Raw genomic sequence first — 17,281 nt, forward strand, 5'->3', positions numbered from 1 at the left:
GATCAAGTTCCGCATTGGGCTCCCTGCTCTTTGGGAAGCCTGCTTCTCCGAACTCTCCCACTCCCCCTGCTTGTGTTTCCTCTCTCGCCGTCTCTCTCTCTCTGTCAAAAAATAAATAAAATCTTTAAAAAAAAAAAAGAATTTGATAGATCATCATGAAAGATGAATTGAAAGATGGATGAGTAGCAATGAAGTCATAGTTCAGTTTAGATAGCATAACTTTGTACTACATTGGATTTATTAATGCTGAGCACCAGAGTAGAGGCTGCCAAAAAAAAGCCAATAGCCAGTAATGAAAATTATCTAGGCATGAAGATTGGTCTGATAGTGGGTACAGCAAAAAAGATCACAGAAACAAGTGATTCTACTATTTGCAATTAGATTTCAGTTCAAGGTGATCTTAAGTTTCAAGTTTGGTAAGGAAGTAAAACCAGAGGGCTAGGGGTAAGGTACTGAGAGGGGAGCTTAAAATTAACTATATGAGATTTAACAAAACTATAAAATATTAATCTTGAGTCCATAAGATCAACTTATTACATAAGCACAGAATGGGAGTGTATCTTAAAAGCAGCATGAATGAGGGGCACCTGGGTGGCTCAGTTGGTTAAGCAACTGCCTTCGGCTCAGGTCATGATCCTGGAGTCCCGGGATCGAGTCCCACATCAGGCTCCCTGCTCAGCAGGGAGTCTGCTTCTCCCTCTGACCCTGCCCCCCCTCATGCTCTCTCTCATTCTCTCTCTCAAATAAATAAAATCTTTAAAAAAAAAAAAAGCAGCATGAATGAGACTTAAAAACTTGGGTTGACCATAAAATCCAGGCTCAATAGTGTGATTCACCTGCATACTTTCCCCCACCGTGGAGAAAAGAAATTTAATTTTTTTTTTTTTTTTTTTTTTTTAAAGATTTTATTTATTTATTTGAGAGAGAGAGAATGAGAGACAGAGAGCATGAGAGGGAGGAGGGTCAGAGGGAGAAGCAGACTCCCTGCCGAGCAGGGAGCCCGATGCGGGACTCGATCCTGGGACTCCAGGATCATGACCTGAGCCGAAGGCAGTCGCTTAACCAACTGAGCCACCCAGGCGCCCCAAAAGAAATTTAATTTTAACTTAAGGTAAATTCTTATGGTATGGAGAATAAGAATGCCCATGATCCTGCTGTGTTTTTTGCAGATTAGATTGTGCATAGAATACTGACATTAATTCTAGGTACCATACAAAATGCTTTATTGAAGCAAGTTCAAAGGAGAATGATCATATAATTCAAATGTCTTTTTTTTTTAAGATTTTTTATTTATTTATTTGAGAAAGAGAATGAGAGAGAGAGAGAGCACGGGAGGTTGGAGGGTCAGAGGGAGAAGCAGACTCCCCTCCGAGCAGGGAGCCTGATGGGGGACTCAATCCTGGGACTTCAGGATCATGACCTGAGCTGAAGGCAGTCGCTTAACCAACTGAGCCACCCAGGTGCCCAGTTCAAATATCTTCTTCAAGTTGTTTTTCTTTTTCCAAATCTTTCTGTCATTCTTGTTCTTACTTATTTACCATATAATAAATCAATGTTATAAATTTGAACTTACAAAAGAAACTCTTTACATAGGAAACACTCCTTTTATCTCTTACATGTGAGAATTAAATAAAGATTTCATTTTGAAGAAGTGGTTCTGCTGCTAAAATTCATTTTCAAAGATATTGTTTAAGGAGTTGAACTAGATGGACCCATTAATTTTTCTTCCAGCTCTTTAATTAATTACATGCACATACATACACACATATAATTGGATATATTTTTATATATTTGGAACTATACATATGTGTGTATGTGTGTAGTTTGTACATACTGTTCCCTTTACCTCACCTTCTCTTCTCTCAGATATCTCCATGTCTGGCTTCTTAACTTCATCCACATTTTTGTTCAAGTGTCACTTTGTCCAAGAGGTCTTCCCTGACCCTCCCTACCCTTCTACTCAGTTCCATTTTTCTTATTAGCACTCATCAATACCTGAAATATATTTTGCCTGTTTCCTGACTAAAATATTAGGTCCATGATGGCAGGGCCCTTATCTGTTATCTTCTATTAAACGTTTGGCACTTAATAAAAACTAAATGTTTGTTGAATAAGGGAACTTGGTTCCGTGGTAATGAATCACACCAATAGATTGTGGTATCAAGTCTAACTAGAATAAAATCTCATGAATTTGAACTAATAGGGGGAAAGGAATAAATATGATTTTACAAATATATCTTAAATCTGAATTATTGAAAAATCTTTTAAATACGGCAATGTATACATATCGTATAGTTTTAAATAACTTTCCACTGTTGGATCTCAAGATACTGCCTCTAAAGCTTAGTAGACCAGAGCCGTAGAGCTACTTTCCCCCTCACCCACCCACCGACCAACCAAGAAGAGCTAGAAAGAAACCAGGTATCTTTACCATAAATGTTTCCTTAATTAAATTTGCATGTTTAAGGTTCATCGTACTTCCCAAAGCAATCTACCGATTCAATGCAATCCCTATCAAAATTCCAGTGACATTTTTCAAAGAAAAAGAACAAATAATCCTAAAATTTGTATGAGGCCACAAAAAAACAAAATTAAATCAAAACAAAAAAGAATAGCAGAGCAAACTTGAAAAAGAAGGACAAAGCTGGAGGCATCACACTCCCTGATTTCAAACTATACTACAAAGTGATAATAACTAACACATTATGGTATTTGGCTTAAAAACAGACACATTGATTGGTGGAACAAAATAGAGAGTCTAGAAATAAACCCATGCATATGTGGTCAGCTAAGTTACAACAAAGGAGCCAAGGATATACAATGGGGAAAGGACAGTCTTCAATAAATGGTACTGGGAAAACTGCATAGTCACAGGCAAAGGAATGAAAGTGGACCATTATCTTACAGCAAACACAAAAATAAACTCAAAATGGGTTAAAGACTTGAACATAAGACCTGGAACCATCAAACTCAGTTGAAAACATAGGTGGTGAATTGTATATTTAGATTTCAATTAAAATGTGATCTTTAAGACCTAGCAGCAAATCTGAAGTCATTGCTTCTTTCCTGTCTCCTTGCAGGTGTGGCTGTATTGGAAGGTCCCATGTACGCAGTAGGAGGACATGATGGCTGGAGCTATCTGAATACAGTGGAAAGATGGGACCCTCAGGCTCGCCAGTGGAATTTTGTTGCCACTATGTCCACCCCCAGGAGCACAGTAGGTGTGGCAGTACTAAGTGGAAAGTAAGGAAATATTTAAAATTCTGTTTCAAACACAATAAACCAAATTTATTGAGCTCTATCGTCTAACTTAAAAATATACATTAGGGGCGCCTGGGTGGCTCAGTCGTTAAGCGTCTGCCTTCGGCTCAGGTCACGATCCCAGGGTCCTGGGATCGAGTCCCACATCGGGCTCCCTGCTCCGCGGGAAGCCTGCTTCTCCCTCTGCCTCTCCCTGCCACTCTGCCTGCTTGTGATTCCTCTCTCTCTCTCTCTCTGTGTCAAATAAATAAATAAAATCTTTAAAAAAAAAAAAAAAATATATACATTAAAAAATACACAAAGTCACAGAGGAGAAAAATTTTAAGAGTGATGCAAACTTTTAAAATAGTCTCTTTTTATTGTAGTTCTAAATATAAATAACTCACCGTGTTGGGTTTTCATTCTATTGTGCAGATATTATAAATTTCAAGTTATTTTGAGTGAAGAAGTTAAATCTAGTAAAAATCTGGTGGTTTATATAGCTTTAAAAGTATATAGTATTTTAAATGTACTATAGGCCCTCTCTGTGTTTTCCTAAATAATTCCTTCCATCTCTTCTATTGACTTATCTTTACTTTTACTTCTTTCTTATCTTGGTCAACTGCTGAAAACTGAAATGGATTTAGAAAGGTACTCTCTTGGCTCTTGTCTACTCTAACTGGAGTTAACAGATTTGGACAGAACCATCACCAATAGCTCTTGGTAACTCAGAGACTAAATACATATCACAGGCCTTTCTCCCATAAAATGAAGCCCTATATGTTATTAAATAAAAGTTGTTTGTTGCATACCTTTACTCACTTAAAATGCTTTATCATCGGGGCACCTGGGTGGTTCAGATGGTTGGGTGTCTGCCTTCGGCTCAGATCATGATCCCAGGGTCCCAGGATCCAGCCCTCCGTCGGGCTCCTGGCTCAGCGGGGAGTCTGCTTCTCCCTCTGCCCGTCACCCTGCTTGTGCTCTCTCTCTCTCTTAAATGAATAAATAAAATCTTAAAAAAAAAAAATGCTTTATCATCATTTCCAGAAAGGGGAAGGAATCAAAGTTAAAAGAGACTTAAAATTATTTGTAGAATTGTATTCATTGGTAAAAGAAAGTGAGAAAATATTAGTCAGATTTTTATACTTTATGACCTAAGGTCTTGGTTCCTCAGGACCTATTAGTTATGCCCTACGTTTTGTTGGTTTTTAGCACTATTACAAGTGGTAAGATAGAGAAATAGAAACCCACTTTTTAAAGTGTATCTGGGGGCGCCTGGGTGGCTCAGTCGTTAAGCGTCTGCCTTCGGCTCAGGTCATGGTCCTGGGGTCCTGGGATCGAGCCCCGCGTCGGGCTCCCTGCTCTGCGGGGAGCCTGCTTCTCCCTCTCCCACTCCCCCTGCTTGTGTTCCCTCTCTCACTGCGTATCTCTCTGTCAAATAAATAAATAAAATCTTTAAAAATAAAATAAAATAAAAAAATAAAGTGTATCTGATCTCCAAACCCTTCCCTTCATTTGTTTTAGCTAAAGAAAGAACTTCAAAATTTATCACTACATATCTTCCCTCATTCTTTGGTAGCAGTCAGCCACCAAAGAATCTAGTAAATGAGAAAAAAGAGAGAAAACTAACAGTATCTTTTCAGTTTTAACCCTTCAGTTAAAATTTCTGGGATTAGTTCATTGATCTAATTCTTGTTCACTGACGTATTTCCTAGTCTAGAAATAAATATTTCTAGCAGCACAAAAGCATAGCTGCCTTCTCTAAAATCTAATTTCTAGACCTACAGTAGCTTTAACTTCAAGCATGGAAATATCTTACTTTCTCACCTTCTCTTGCTCTCTTATGAGAAATAAATATTTCAGTCTTTAGCCCATCTAAGGTACAATTTATTGAATACTGACACTGAGACAATCAAAGAATAATATCAGAAGCTGAAGATCACTCATCTGTTAATGATTAAGACATTTGATTTTGAAAGTACAGTATATCTACTTTGTGATTTTAACTGTTCTATTGGAATATCTCCCAAGCTGGTCATTTTGCCCCTAATCTTAACTCTCTCTTTCGTCCTTCATTTTAGAGACTTACCTAATGTCCTACCTAAAATACAAATAGGACCATGTCACTTTTCTGCTTAAAAGTTTTCAGTAGCTTACGTGACTAAGCCTCCTTTATGGTCTTGAATCCATGTGTGTCTGTGCGCACACACGTGTGCACGCACATGTGTACATGTTTTTTAAATTATGGATGTTTTCTAATTGTTGATGTCTTCTGATATTCTGTGATCCATATTCAAACAATTATTCTACCAAGTATTAGTTAAAAATGAGAACAGTTTAATATTAAGAACAATAACACAAAGTAGTTTTTGACAGATAAAAACTTTTAACAAAGTTTCAAATAAATTTCAAATTCAATTAATTCTATTAATATAAAGTTTAGAACAAGATATTGCGCCACCCATATGTTGCTAAGATACGGTCATCTTCTCACTAAAGGACCACTTTGAGTGGTATAGTGTACTTTACATTATGAATTAAAATGAACAAATGTCTTTAAAATATATGTGTTTACCCAAATATAAATACTTAGAGTTTTAATTGGCAGATATTTGGTATAGTTCAAATATTCTTTCCTGAGGTAAAAAAAATAGTTAAATGTTAACTAAGGCATCTGTAAATTCAAAATGTGGGGACTTTTATATAAGCAATGATCTGAATTTATTACTCTTGAAAAAAACTATTAGACAAATATAATATTTTATATATATTTTAAGATCAGAGTAAAAGACTTTATTTATTTTTTTAAAGATTTTATTTATTTATTTGAGACAGAGAGAATGAGAGAGAGAGAGCACATGAGAGTGGGGAGGGTCAGAGGGAGAAGCAGGCTCCTTGCTGAGCAGGGAGCCCAATGCGGGACTCGATCCAGGGACTCCAGGATCATGACCTGAGCCGAAGGCAGTCGCTTAACCAACTGAGCCACCCAGGCGCCCCAGAGTAAAAGACTTTTAAAATTAATGCCGTATATTGATTGGTAATGAATTAAAATTTATCTACTAGGCAACATTTAGGACATTAACATACCATATTCATTTTAGATAACTTACAGCATCCTTCTCTGCAGTAATTTAAATTAATGAAGGATCATTGTTCGTATGTAATAAATATTAATTTACATACCATTGTTTCAAGCAATCCTTTTATTCTCCTGTTTCACTACTACAAGAACCTCCCAGGTGACTGCTCACAGTACAGCTGCTCATTCCTCTAACTGCGTCCTGGTTCTGCTTTTGACCCTGTATAAGCCTCTTAATCTCCATGAGCCTGTTTCTTCACCCATGAAACAGGAATATAAATGGTTTCTCATAGCATCATTGAGATGATTAAATTAATACAGGTAAAATGTCTAGCCTGTGGTAGGTGCAGAAAAGGTTAGTTTCTTTCCTTTATAACCTAGTCCTATCTTAGCTATTTAAGAAAGAAGTCATGGTATATTTATATACCACATTTTTTCTATTCTAAGACACATTTTATGCCTCTAAGATTGTGATGCGTCTTATAATCAGTGGTGACTTGTCAGAAATAGTTATCATTGCTTTCATGTAAGTTTGTTCTTTTTTATGTATATACAGAGTGATATCTGGTATGTATATATCATACGTATATGTACATATACATATGTCCTATAATTGGTAGCCTATCTTCTTTCTTGATGGCACATAAATTGACAGTGTGTCTTATAATCTAGGGCACCTTAAATTCAATGAAATACCATAAGAATAATCTCTTTGTCTTAATCATAATGATAGCGCTCTTTTTTATTTATTATTCTATTTGTTCTTATAGGCTTTATGCAGTTGGTGGTCGTGATGGAAGTTCTTGCCTCAAATCAGTAGAATGTTTTGATCCTCATACTAATAAATGGACACTCTGTGCACAAATGTCAAAAAGGAGAGGGGGAGTGGGAGTAACTACCTGGAATGGATTGCTGTACGCAATTGGAGGACATGATGCTCCTGCGTCCAACTTGACTTCCAGACTCTCAGACTGCGTGGAGAGGTAATTTCCTATGAAGGAAAACTTGTCTGACCCTTCCAGACAAATTAATGACTCCTTATTGAACGTCTACCACATGCAAGGCGGTTCCTTCACAGCTTTGTAAACATTGGGTTGTCTGCTCCGGCCATCTTCTGGTCTTTCTCCTAACAGCTTACTCAGATTCTTCTCTCCTCATATTACCGCCTACTTAAAATTTACCTTAGAATTAATTATATAATTTATTAATTGAGTTATATGACAGACATTTATTGTGTACATATTTTATACTGGATACTCTACCTGACAAGAAAAGGAAAGGAGCTTGACAAATTTCAGAGGGAAGGAATGGGGCTGGAGGCTAAGTAAGAGGTGAAAAGGAGAGGAACATTTCTAACACATTTTGATATAATGAGATACTATGAAATAATAAAATAAAAAACTAGTATGGCTTAAAAGGTTACACAAGTCATCCAAACTGGCCTCATGAAACTCAAGTATGGGGCCAGGTAAAGAGCCTAACATCAATGGACGATTTGGACAATAGTTCAGGCTCCCATCTGTTATCTTTAGTCTGGTTCAAGGAATGGAGAGAATTGAATATATTTAGGAGGTAGAGTCAATGGGAGCATGTACGAACACTCCAAAGCAGAAAGATACATGGTTCATTCAGAAAACTGAAAGGCGGCCACTGTGTCTGGGGAACAGAGAATGAGGGAGACAGTGACAGGAAAGGAGGCGGACTAGGGTGGAGATGGGGGCAGAACACGTGGAGTCTTAAGGATTCTGGATTTTAAAGACCAATGGGAAGTTGATAAGTGTGTGTGTGTGTGTGTGCGTGCACGCGCATGTTTTATTTAATTATACATGATTGGAAGAAAGATAAAAAGTGAAATGCAGGTTTGATGACAATGAGTGCTTTCTATTTAATAATAAGGAGGGTCGGTTTGTTGTCTTTTGAGAAAGCAGGAAAGATATACTTACATTTCACCTGTCTTAGGGAGACTGCGCTTGCTGCATGTTATACTCCAGGAAAGGAATATGGAACTCTTTGTACACTTTACCCCGTAAGTTACAGGCTCACCGCAGTACTGCACCCAATGAAAAATTGTTCATTTTTGTGCAAGACGTATTAGAAGCAATGGATGTATTAGAGCATGATGTATCTGCTCTTAGACAACTTTGGGCTGTTCTAGTTAATATATTTCATAAAAGGAACAAGAAGGTTCAAAAGTGGATAGCTTTAATGATTACATCTGTAAGCCATCTTACATAGAGTTTCGTGTATTGATTTCCTCAGATTTTCAGTAGGCAATCGAAAATCTTAAAGCAGTTTTCAGTATTTACTTTAGCTCTTTTGGATAGTTTAAGTGTTATGGATTTACTAAATGAATCCATAATATTGTAAGTTAAAGCTTTTCAGGAAAATATTGATATTTTTTCTAAAATATGTTCAGATGTACTTTAGATAGAAGTAATAAGATAAAGGGTAGGCTTAAAGAACTAAACTATTTTTATTTTCTTGAAAGAAAAAAATGTTAATGTTTTACATGGAAAGAAAAAGTAAATTGAATTAAAAAAAAAAAAACCATGTTCTGAAATAGGCATCTCAAGCCCTGAGAATAAAAAGTGAAATATTTAAAAGATCAAATACAGGGCGCCTGGGTGGCTCAGTCGTTAAGCGTCTGCCTTCGGCTCAGGTCATGATCCCAGGGTCCTGGGATCGAGTCCCACATCAGGCTCCCTGCTCGGCAAGAAGCCTGCTTCTCCCTCTCCCATTCCCCCTGCTTGTGTTCCTGCTCTTGCTATCTCTCTCTCTGTCAAATAAATAAATAAAATCTTTAAAAAAAATAAAAATAAAAATAAAAGATCAAATACAAACCAAGCTGTTAATAGTGGTTACCACTTGACTCTGTAATTAAAGTTGGAAGGAAATGAGGCTAGTTATTGCATTTTTTATATATTTTTGTAATCTTTGAATTTTTGTTACAAGAATATATTCTTTGCTAATAGGAAAAAATTGTAATAAATGAACCAACTCATCTTTAAGATGACATTTATCAAATGCTTACTGTGCATTTTCATTTAATCCTCAATGCTGCATGGTGAGCAGTATTTTCGCCAATAAAGAAACTAAGATGTAAAGATTTTAAGTAACTTTACAATACCGCAGAGCCAGTGATTGGAAGGATAAGGACTCAAAGATTCTTCAGCCCAAATCCAAAGTCCATTCTCTAACCACGTTGCTATACTGCCTCTCCCAGGTGTTTCTGGATATGTAGGTATTCTTTTATTGAGGTATAATTGACATATAACATTACATTAGTCTCAGGTGTATAACATAATGATTTGACATTTGTATATATTGAGAAATGATCACAATAAGTCTAGTTAACATCCATCACCATATATAGTTACAATTTTTTTCTTGTGATGAGAACTTCTAAGATCTACTCTCTTAGCAACTTTCAAATATACAGTACAGTATTATTAACTATATCACCATGTTATACATTACATCCCCATAACTCATGTATTTTATAACTAGAAATTTGTCTCTTTTGACCCCCTTTCCCCATTTCACCCACTCCCTCCATGCCCCACCTCTGGCAACCACCAATCTATGAGCTTAGTTTTTTGTTTTTGTTTTAGAATCCACATATAGTGAGATCATAGGTATTCGTTTTCTCTGGCTTATTTCACTTAGCATAATGCCCTCAAGGTCCATCCATGTTGAAATGGCAAGGTTTCATTCTTTTTCATGGCCGGATAATATTCCACTGTGTGCATGCATGCATGCATGCGTATGTGTATGTATTCTATATGTACCACATTTTCTTTATCCATTCAGCCATTGATGAACACTTAGGTTGTTTAGATGTCTTGGCTACTGTTAATAATGCTGCAGTGAACATGGGGGTACATATATCTTTTCAAATTAGTGTTTTCATTTTCTTTGGGTAAATAACCCAGAAGTAGAATTACTGGATCATATGGTAGTTCTATTTTTAATTTTTTCAGGAATCTCCTACTGTTTTCTATAGCAGTTGCACTAATTCACATTTCCACCAACAGTGCACAAGGGTTCCCTTTTCTCCACATCCTCCCCAACACTTGTTATTATCTTTTTGGTAACAGGCATTGTGGTTTTGATTTACATTTCCCTGATGATTTGTGATGTTAAGCACCTTTTCATGTACCTACTGGCCATCTATATGTCTTCTTTAGAAAGATGTCTATTGAGACCTTCTGCCCATTTTTAAGTGGTTTATTTGGGGTTTTTTTGTTTTTTGGGGTTTTTTTTGGTTATTGAGTTGTACAGTTCTTTATATCTTCTAGATATTAACCCCTTATCAGATATATGATTTGGAAACATTTTTTCCCATTCCATAGGTTGCCTTTTCATTTTGTTGATGGTTTCCTTTACTATGCAGAAGGTTTTTAGTTTGATGTGGTCCCGTTTGTTTACTTTTACTTTTGTTGCCTTTGCTTTTTGGTGTCAGATCCAAAAAATAATTGCCAAGACCAGTGTCAAGGAGCTTACCCCCTATGTTTTCTTCTAGGAGCTTTATGGTATCAGGTCTGATATGCGAGTCTTTCATCCATAAACTATTTTTACTTAAAAATATTGTGAGAACAATGTCAGCTCCAGTTCTAAAATTTTCTTTCAGATATGATCCCAAAACAGACACATGGACTGCAGTGGCATCTATGAGCATCAGCAGAGATGCAGTGGGGGTCTGTTTACTTGGTGATAAATTATATGCTGTTGGAGGGTATGATGGACAGACTTATCTTAATACAGTGGAGGCTTATGATCCGCAGACAAATGAGTGGACCCAGGTATGGCATTTCATTTTTCATTATTACACTTCTCTGTTTTTATTAAAACAATTCATTTGGTAAAAATGATCTTCTCACTTTTGTCCAATATCAAAATATAGAGCATAAGCATGATAAAGTCATCTCTTGATTAAATATATGAAAACAAGAAGGAATGTTTAATTTTATGACCTAACTAAAATCCAAAATTATCTTTAAAGTGTAAGTTAATACTCAGAGAAATTATTAATAGTTTTGATCTGCCACCATTTGATTACTGGGAATTGATGAGATTCTAGTATTGATAAAGCAGATAGGACCACAAGAGAGCTATGGCAAAGGGAGGGGAGATTGTGGAAAATAAGAAACAAAGATAGAAATCAGAAAAATGTGAACCACTTAGGCAGATGTGAGCAATAATTTTTAAATACTCAAGCCACTGATATTTGGGAGCAGATGAAATGTCTGGTCATCACCTAATAAAGATGGCAACCTTAAATTACATTAACAAGTAAGAAACTTGACCCGGCAAGCTTATTAACAGAAGGAATTCCAGCCGTGTCTATTTCTGGAGGGCCTAGCACTTCTAAGAATGATCTTTTGAGGTCTTTGTTTCCATCATTACCAAGAACAGAATTAGGAATTTTGTGCCCCAATTCAGTATCTGGTACCTGAAAGACACTCAGATGTTTAATTGAGCCAAGGTTTTCCTACATACAAGGAGCAATGGTAAGTACTGTCAAGAAAACAAAACTTAAAAGAATCTGCACTGCCATACAACTTAACTACTTAAGTACGTATGATCTGCGTGTGTAAGGGGAGAACCCACAATGTAGAACAGTTAGTAGCAAGTGTCGCATGGTGTAGGCATTGAGTGGTGTAGGAAATCAAAGAGAAAAAATTAAATGGTTGTTGAGAGTGCTTTACTGAGAAGTTGGACTTAAGCTTTGAATTGATCCAATTCAAAAGGTAGAAAGAAATGGGAAATTGTGTGAGAAAACACGAAAGAAATGTCAGTGACGCAAGATATATTGAGAAAGTGTGGCTGGTTATAAGGATCCAAGCTTAGTAGGAGTAGGACTTCTTTTTTTTCTGCCCTTTTTAATTTAAATTAAATTCATTAACATACAATATATTATTTGTTTCAGGGGTACAGGTCTGTGATTCACCAGTCTTATATAATACCCAGTGCTCATTACAACACATACCATCCCCAGTGTCCATCACCCGGTTACCCCATCCCTCCACCCCCCTCCACTCCAGCAATCCTCAGTTTGTTTCCTATGATTAGGAGTCTCTTATGGTTTGTCTCCCTCTCTGGTTTTGTCTTATTTCATTTTTTCCTCTCTTCCCCTATGATCCTCTGCCTTGTTTCTTGAATTCCACATATCAGTGAGATCATATAATAATTGTCTTTCTCTGATTGACTTATTTCACTTAGCATAATACCCTCTAGTTCCATCCATGTCAATGCAAATGGCAAGATTTCATTTTTTTGATGTTGGCATAATATTCCATTGTGTATATATATATATATATATATATACACCACATCTTCTTTATCCATTCATCTGTCGATGGACATCTGGGCTCTTTCCATAGTTTGACTATTGTGGACATTCTTATTAGAGAGCAAGGTTGGGGTCAGGATGGAAGTCAGTGAAGGCCATGGTTCAAGAGTTTGGTAGTGGGAAGCCAGTGGAGACTTTTAACCAGGAGAGTGATACAGTAATAGAAAGTTCATGTGGCAGTTGGGGACAGGATAAGTTGGGTTAAGGGCAGGGGAAGCAAAGGCTGGATAAAAATAAAACATTTAGAAGATTGCTTCACTTGTAAGGCTTGAGGTGTCAACTCTAGAGAAGGATTCAAGAGATATTACCAAGTCCTGTCTATTCTTTCTTTCTACTGGGTTGGATTAAAAGTTCAACTTCTGAAGAAAATAGCAAATTAATGACTGGAGAGTGTCTTAGATAAGATAACGGAATAGAGCAATTAGAGAGAGGAAGCAGGGTTTCAACAGGATAAGGAAGAATGAAGGTAATTTGTCATTTGTGAAGTTATAAGAACCTATGAGAATGTGATAGAAGCAGAAACCACCACACAGTGTAAAAAGTAAAGAGAAAAATAAGTAAATGCAGGAGCTAGAGGGGCATACAATTTTCAAATAATGATGATGATAGAAAGTTAACATTTATCGAACACATTTTATGTACTAGACTCTATTGGATGAGGAATCTGAGACACAGAGAGGTTAAATACTTGACCCAAGTCACACAGTAAATCAATGGTAGAGTTAGAATTTGAGCCAAAGGTCTTTTTCACAGTAGAATTGAAAACTAGAGAGTAGAGATTCCAGATGCTAGAAAGAGAGAGCAGCATTAAAGGACACTTCTGAAAGAAGGGCAGGAAATAGAATTGAGAGCAAAGACTGGTCCTCCTCAGGCTGGAGGAAAGATCTCTTCCAAGACTGGAGAAGAAGATGAAAATATGACTGTAGAAAGGGACAGGAGTTTTTAAATGAAGAAGATAGAAAAAGGGACTTAGTGTGTGACCTTGATCTTGTTTCTTAAGTTTAAATGGGGTCACTAGGTGAAGGGAAGAAGAGATCATTTGAGAGCGCGAATCAGCGCTACAGAATTTCATCAGAAATTATGTGATTGGGGCGCCTGGGTAGCTCAATGGGTTAAGCATCTGACTCTTGATTTGAGCTCAGGTCATAATCTCAGGGTCGGGAGATGAGCCCCCATGTCAGACTCCATGCTCAGGAGGAAGTCTGCTTGAGATTTTCTCTCTTCCTGTCCCTCTGCCTCCCCTTCTCTAAAATAAATAAATAAATACATAAAAATTTTTAAAAAGAAATTATGTGATTATCCACCATCAGCCTCCTGCCATGGCAATGTGAATGATAACCAAGGAGCCCAAGAAGAGATGTAAAAATCTCTTTTTCTAAGATATGTTGATTTACGCTCTTAGGCTAGTTATAAGGAAATCTTTTGGCCGGTATTTGAGACTTGTTATTACAGGTAATTAATGCTTTATGCTGAATTACTCTCTTATCAAAAGTAATAATCAGTGACCACATAGCTATTCTGTTTGCACACCACCTCTATTACTATTTTTAAGCACCTAAATTTGGACTTACAACTGTAGAATCTGAAAAATAAATTTTCCATTCAGTGTTCCAACAAATGGACAAGAGGACATTTGTCTAGGGAACGAAATGAGATTATAAAGTACAAAACAAATTTTCTCAGTGCTTTGTATTAGTCACCCCTTCCCTGAATACTGTTGTTTTAATTCTTAGGTCTTACTGTGGACAAAGTAATCTTTCTTTAAAAACTATCCTTGTCCACACTTAGTTTCACTATGAATGGCCTGGTGTCTAGGGAGGGAAGGAGGGAGGGAAGAAGGAAGGAAGGAAAGAAGAAAGGAAGGAAGGAAGGAAGGAAGGGTAAGTGAAAGATTTAGGAATTACTCCTTATCCATAAACTAAGATTATATTTCTTTCCTAGCACCCTGCCCTTGTATCTCATTGTCATAGAGTTTATTCACCAGGTTTGTTTCTACTCCTAGGGAGTTGGAGGAGGCGTATTTATTATGTATTTACTGTGCTAAAAAGTAGCAGAGTGGGCTTAGATGGCCCAGCCCTGCACAGAGAGGGCAGTCAGTAAATGTGCAATGACTCGTACCCCCAGGAAAAAAGCAGCCAGGCATGCAGCGAATCTGGTGTGCTCTGAGACAGGGTATCTGTCACAGGCCCTCTCTAGAAAATACTTGATATTTTCGCCACATGGGTCACAAAGTGTTGCACAGTTCCTCATTATCCATATCCCACATCCTGTTGGCCAAATAAAGTGTTTCAGGTAGAATACATCCTGAGCAATTTTTTTTTTAGAATTACCTTTAAAGAGAAGGGAATACTGCATAATACTGTGATACACCCTAAACAATTGACTCTGCGAAACTTTGACAGCAGCAGGGGGCTTGGAGGAAGGGGGGGCAGGAAGGCTGGGGCAGCAGAGTTTGGCAGTAGCTCTTTGACAAGTACAGACCATATCAGTATTTTACCAACTAGTATGGCTTTATCAACAGTTGAACCCACATACCCAACAAATATGTCTTTTTGCTTTTTTATTTTAGGTTGCTCCACTATGCCTAGGAAGAGCTGGGGCTTGCGTTGTAACTGTCAAATTATAACGTAGTGCTTTGTTTTCTAAATGAAGATTTCGTCTTCCTCATGAATTTAGTAAAATTATTCTCCTACCAATGGATACATTTTTAGCCAATTTGCAATGCCGCATTCCTGGGCACAGAGTGCCCAATCTCAAAGCGAAGATGGTAAAACAAGGGAGGAACGAGAGGATGACCCAGGATTAAATCCTACATTTCTCAGTAAGTCATTTCTCAGCAAATCAAAACTACAGCTGGTGGACTGTGAGCATATGTTCCTGACATAACATATGAGGACAAATGCACTGCTCCTCAACACGACCCAGTGTTAGCTGGGAATGTCATTTATTAATAATCAATCACATTTTACTCACTTTATCCAGATTTCTTTTACTACAGTGCACATATGCCAGATAACACTTTGAACGTTTGCTTTGTAACTTTATCGTACATTAGTTGCCATAATTTTTATCCATTTGTTCATTTAACCACAACTGCTGCTTTAATGACATACTAAACACTATGCTGATATTCAGTTTTCAGAAATAGCTGCATTATATATGCTTTGATTGTGGATTTTATTTCTCAATTGGCTTAGTCTCATGAATAAAGAAAAATGAGAGTTAAAACAATAATGACCAAATGAAAACGAAATGATCTTTGGGTTCTTTTAAAATATTCATCCTATTATATTTAGATTCACTAAGAGCTATGCGCTATGATATTCTCAAATTGGAACTGAAACATGGTGTTTTGCATTAAATTTAAGATATGCAAAATTATGGGGGTGCCTGGGTGGCCCAGATGGTTGAGAGTCTGCCTTCGGCTCAGGTCATGATCCCAGGGTCCTGGGATCGAGCCCCACATCGGGCTCCTGGCTCAGCGGGGAGTATGCTTCTCCCTCTCCCTCTGCCTCTGCCTCTCCCCCTGTTCATGCTCTCTCTCTCTCTCTGTATCTCTGTGTCTCAAACTCTGTGTCTCAAATGAATGAATAAAATCTTTAAAAAAATAAAAGATATGCAAATTTATGTAGAGGAAATGAATGTCATACGCCCTAAAATGTTCTTTCACCCAAGTAGCACTTAATTATATGGATTTGTTTTCTTTTATATTATATAAGATGTTTTGATTTTGATATTGACAAAACTGTTTGGATATTCTTATGTTCTTAAGTCTGGATTTGCCTCCCTTGCTTTGTTTCTCACATTTTGCTGCAGTTAGTAACCCTTTGTGCTTCTTTGTAATCAAATAGTTTGAGGGGAATGGGATTATTGAATGTTTGAAAAATAAGTTTAAAGTGTTTATTACCCAAAGTTTTGTACATTTGTAAACTCCAATTACACATGTGAATGTTAATACTCTCAGTGAATTGTTTCTTGTCGGCAAAAATGCACTGGGCAGTAACATTTTATGATAAATCCTTTAAGATATGAAAGTCATTAATTTATGTCTTAATATAAAAATGAGTATAAACTAAATTCCCATCTTTTAAAATACAGAACTGTGGTTAATGTGCTTTTACATTTTATATCAAGGTAGACTTCATTTTAGTTGCTTTCTTTAAAAAATTAAACCAACTCTTTTTTTGGTGGGGGGTGGGGCGGGTGGGGTGGGAGGCAGCCAATTTTGAATGCTCTTGAAATGTTTCTACCCTGGAAACCAAGAAACTGAATACTTCCATTCCCAAAGCAAATCTTGTGGTCATCTTATTGGTGTGGCCACAAAGAAAATAATAGTGAAAAATACATTAATGTTTTCTATATTCATTATTTTATGGATATAAATTCAATTATTTTCATGACAAGGAGGGATCAGCCTTAGAGTATATTTATGTATTTAGGGGAAGAGAGAGGAAAAGAAGAGGAAAAGTTACAGGAAACAAAACAAAAAAACCAAAAGCAGAAATGTGTTAGCACATCATCACCTTCTTGGGGAGGCTCAGGCCTGTGATTTGAAAGGAATTTATACTTGTACAATACAAGGATTTATACTTGTGATTATTCCTTTGAAC

General features: G+C 36.8%; 1 protein-coding gene across 4 annotated transcripts in view; it reads left to right on the top strand.

The window, feature by feature from the left end:
* KLHL5 (kelch like family member 5) overlaps window positions 1-16,626 on the top strand; it is an 85,401-nt gene extending 68,775 nt beyond the window's left edge. For all 4 annotated transcript variants that reach the window (XM_036112324.2, XM_036112317.2, XM_036112298.2 and 1 more), the window contains 4 exons: window positions 3,081-3,243; window positions 7,090-7,302; window positions 10,950-11,121; window positions 15,241-16,626. In XM_036112324.2, the coding sequence (XP_035968217.1) occupies window positions 3,081-3,243; window positions 7,090-7,302; window positions 10,950-11,121; window positions 15,241-15,297 (605 nt within the window). In that variant the 3' untranslated portion in view covers window positions 15,298-16,626. The remainder of the gene's footprint in view (window positions 1-3,080; window positions 3,244-7,089; window positions 7,303-10,949; window positions 11,122-15,240) is intronic.
* Window positions 16,627-17,281: the final 655 nt, after the last annotated feature.

Source organism: Halichoerus grypus, chromosome 3, assembly GCF_964656455.1.
Source record: "Halichoerus grypus chromosome 3, mHalGry1.hap1.1, whole genome shotgun sequence".
In the NCBI taxonomy this organism is placed as follows: Eukaryota; Metazoa; Chordata; class Mammalia; order Carnivora; family Phocidae; genus Halichoerus; species Halichoerus grypus.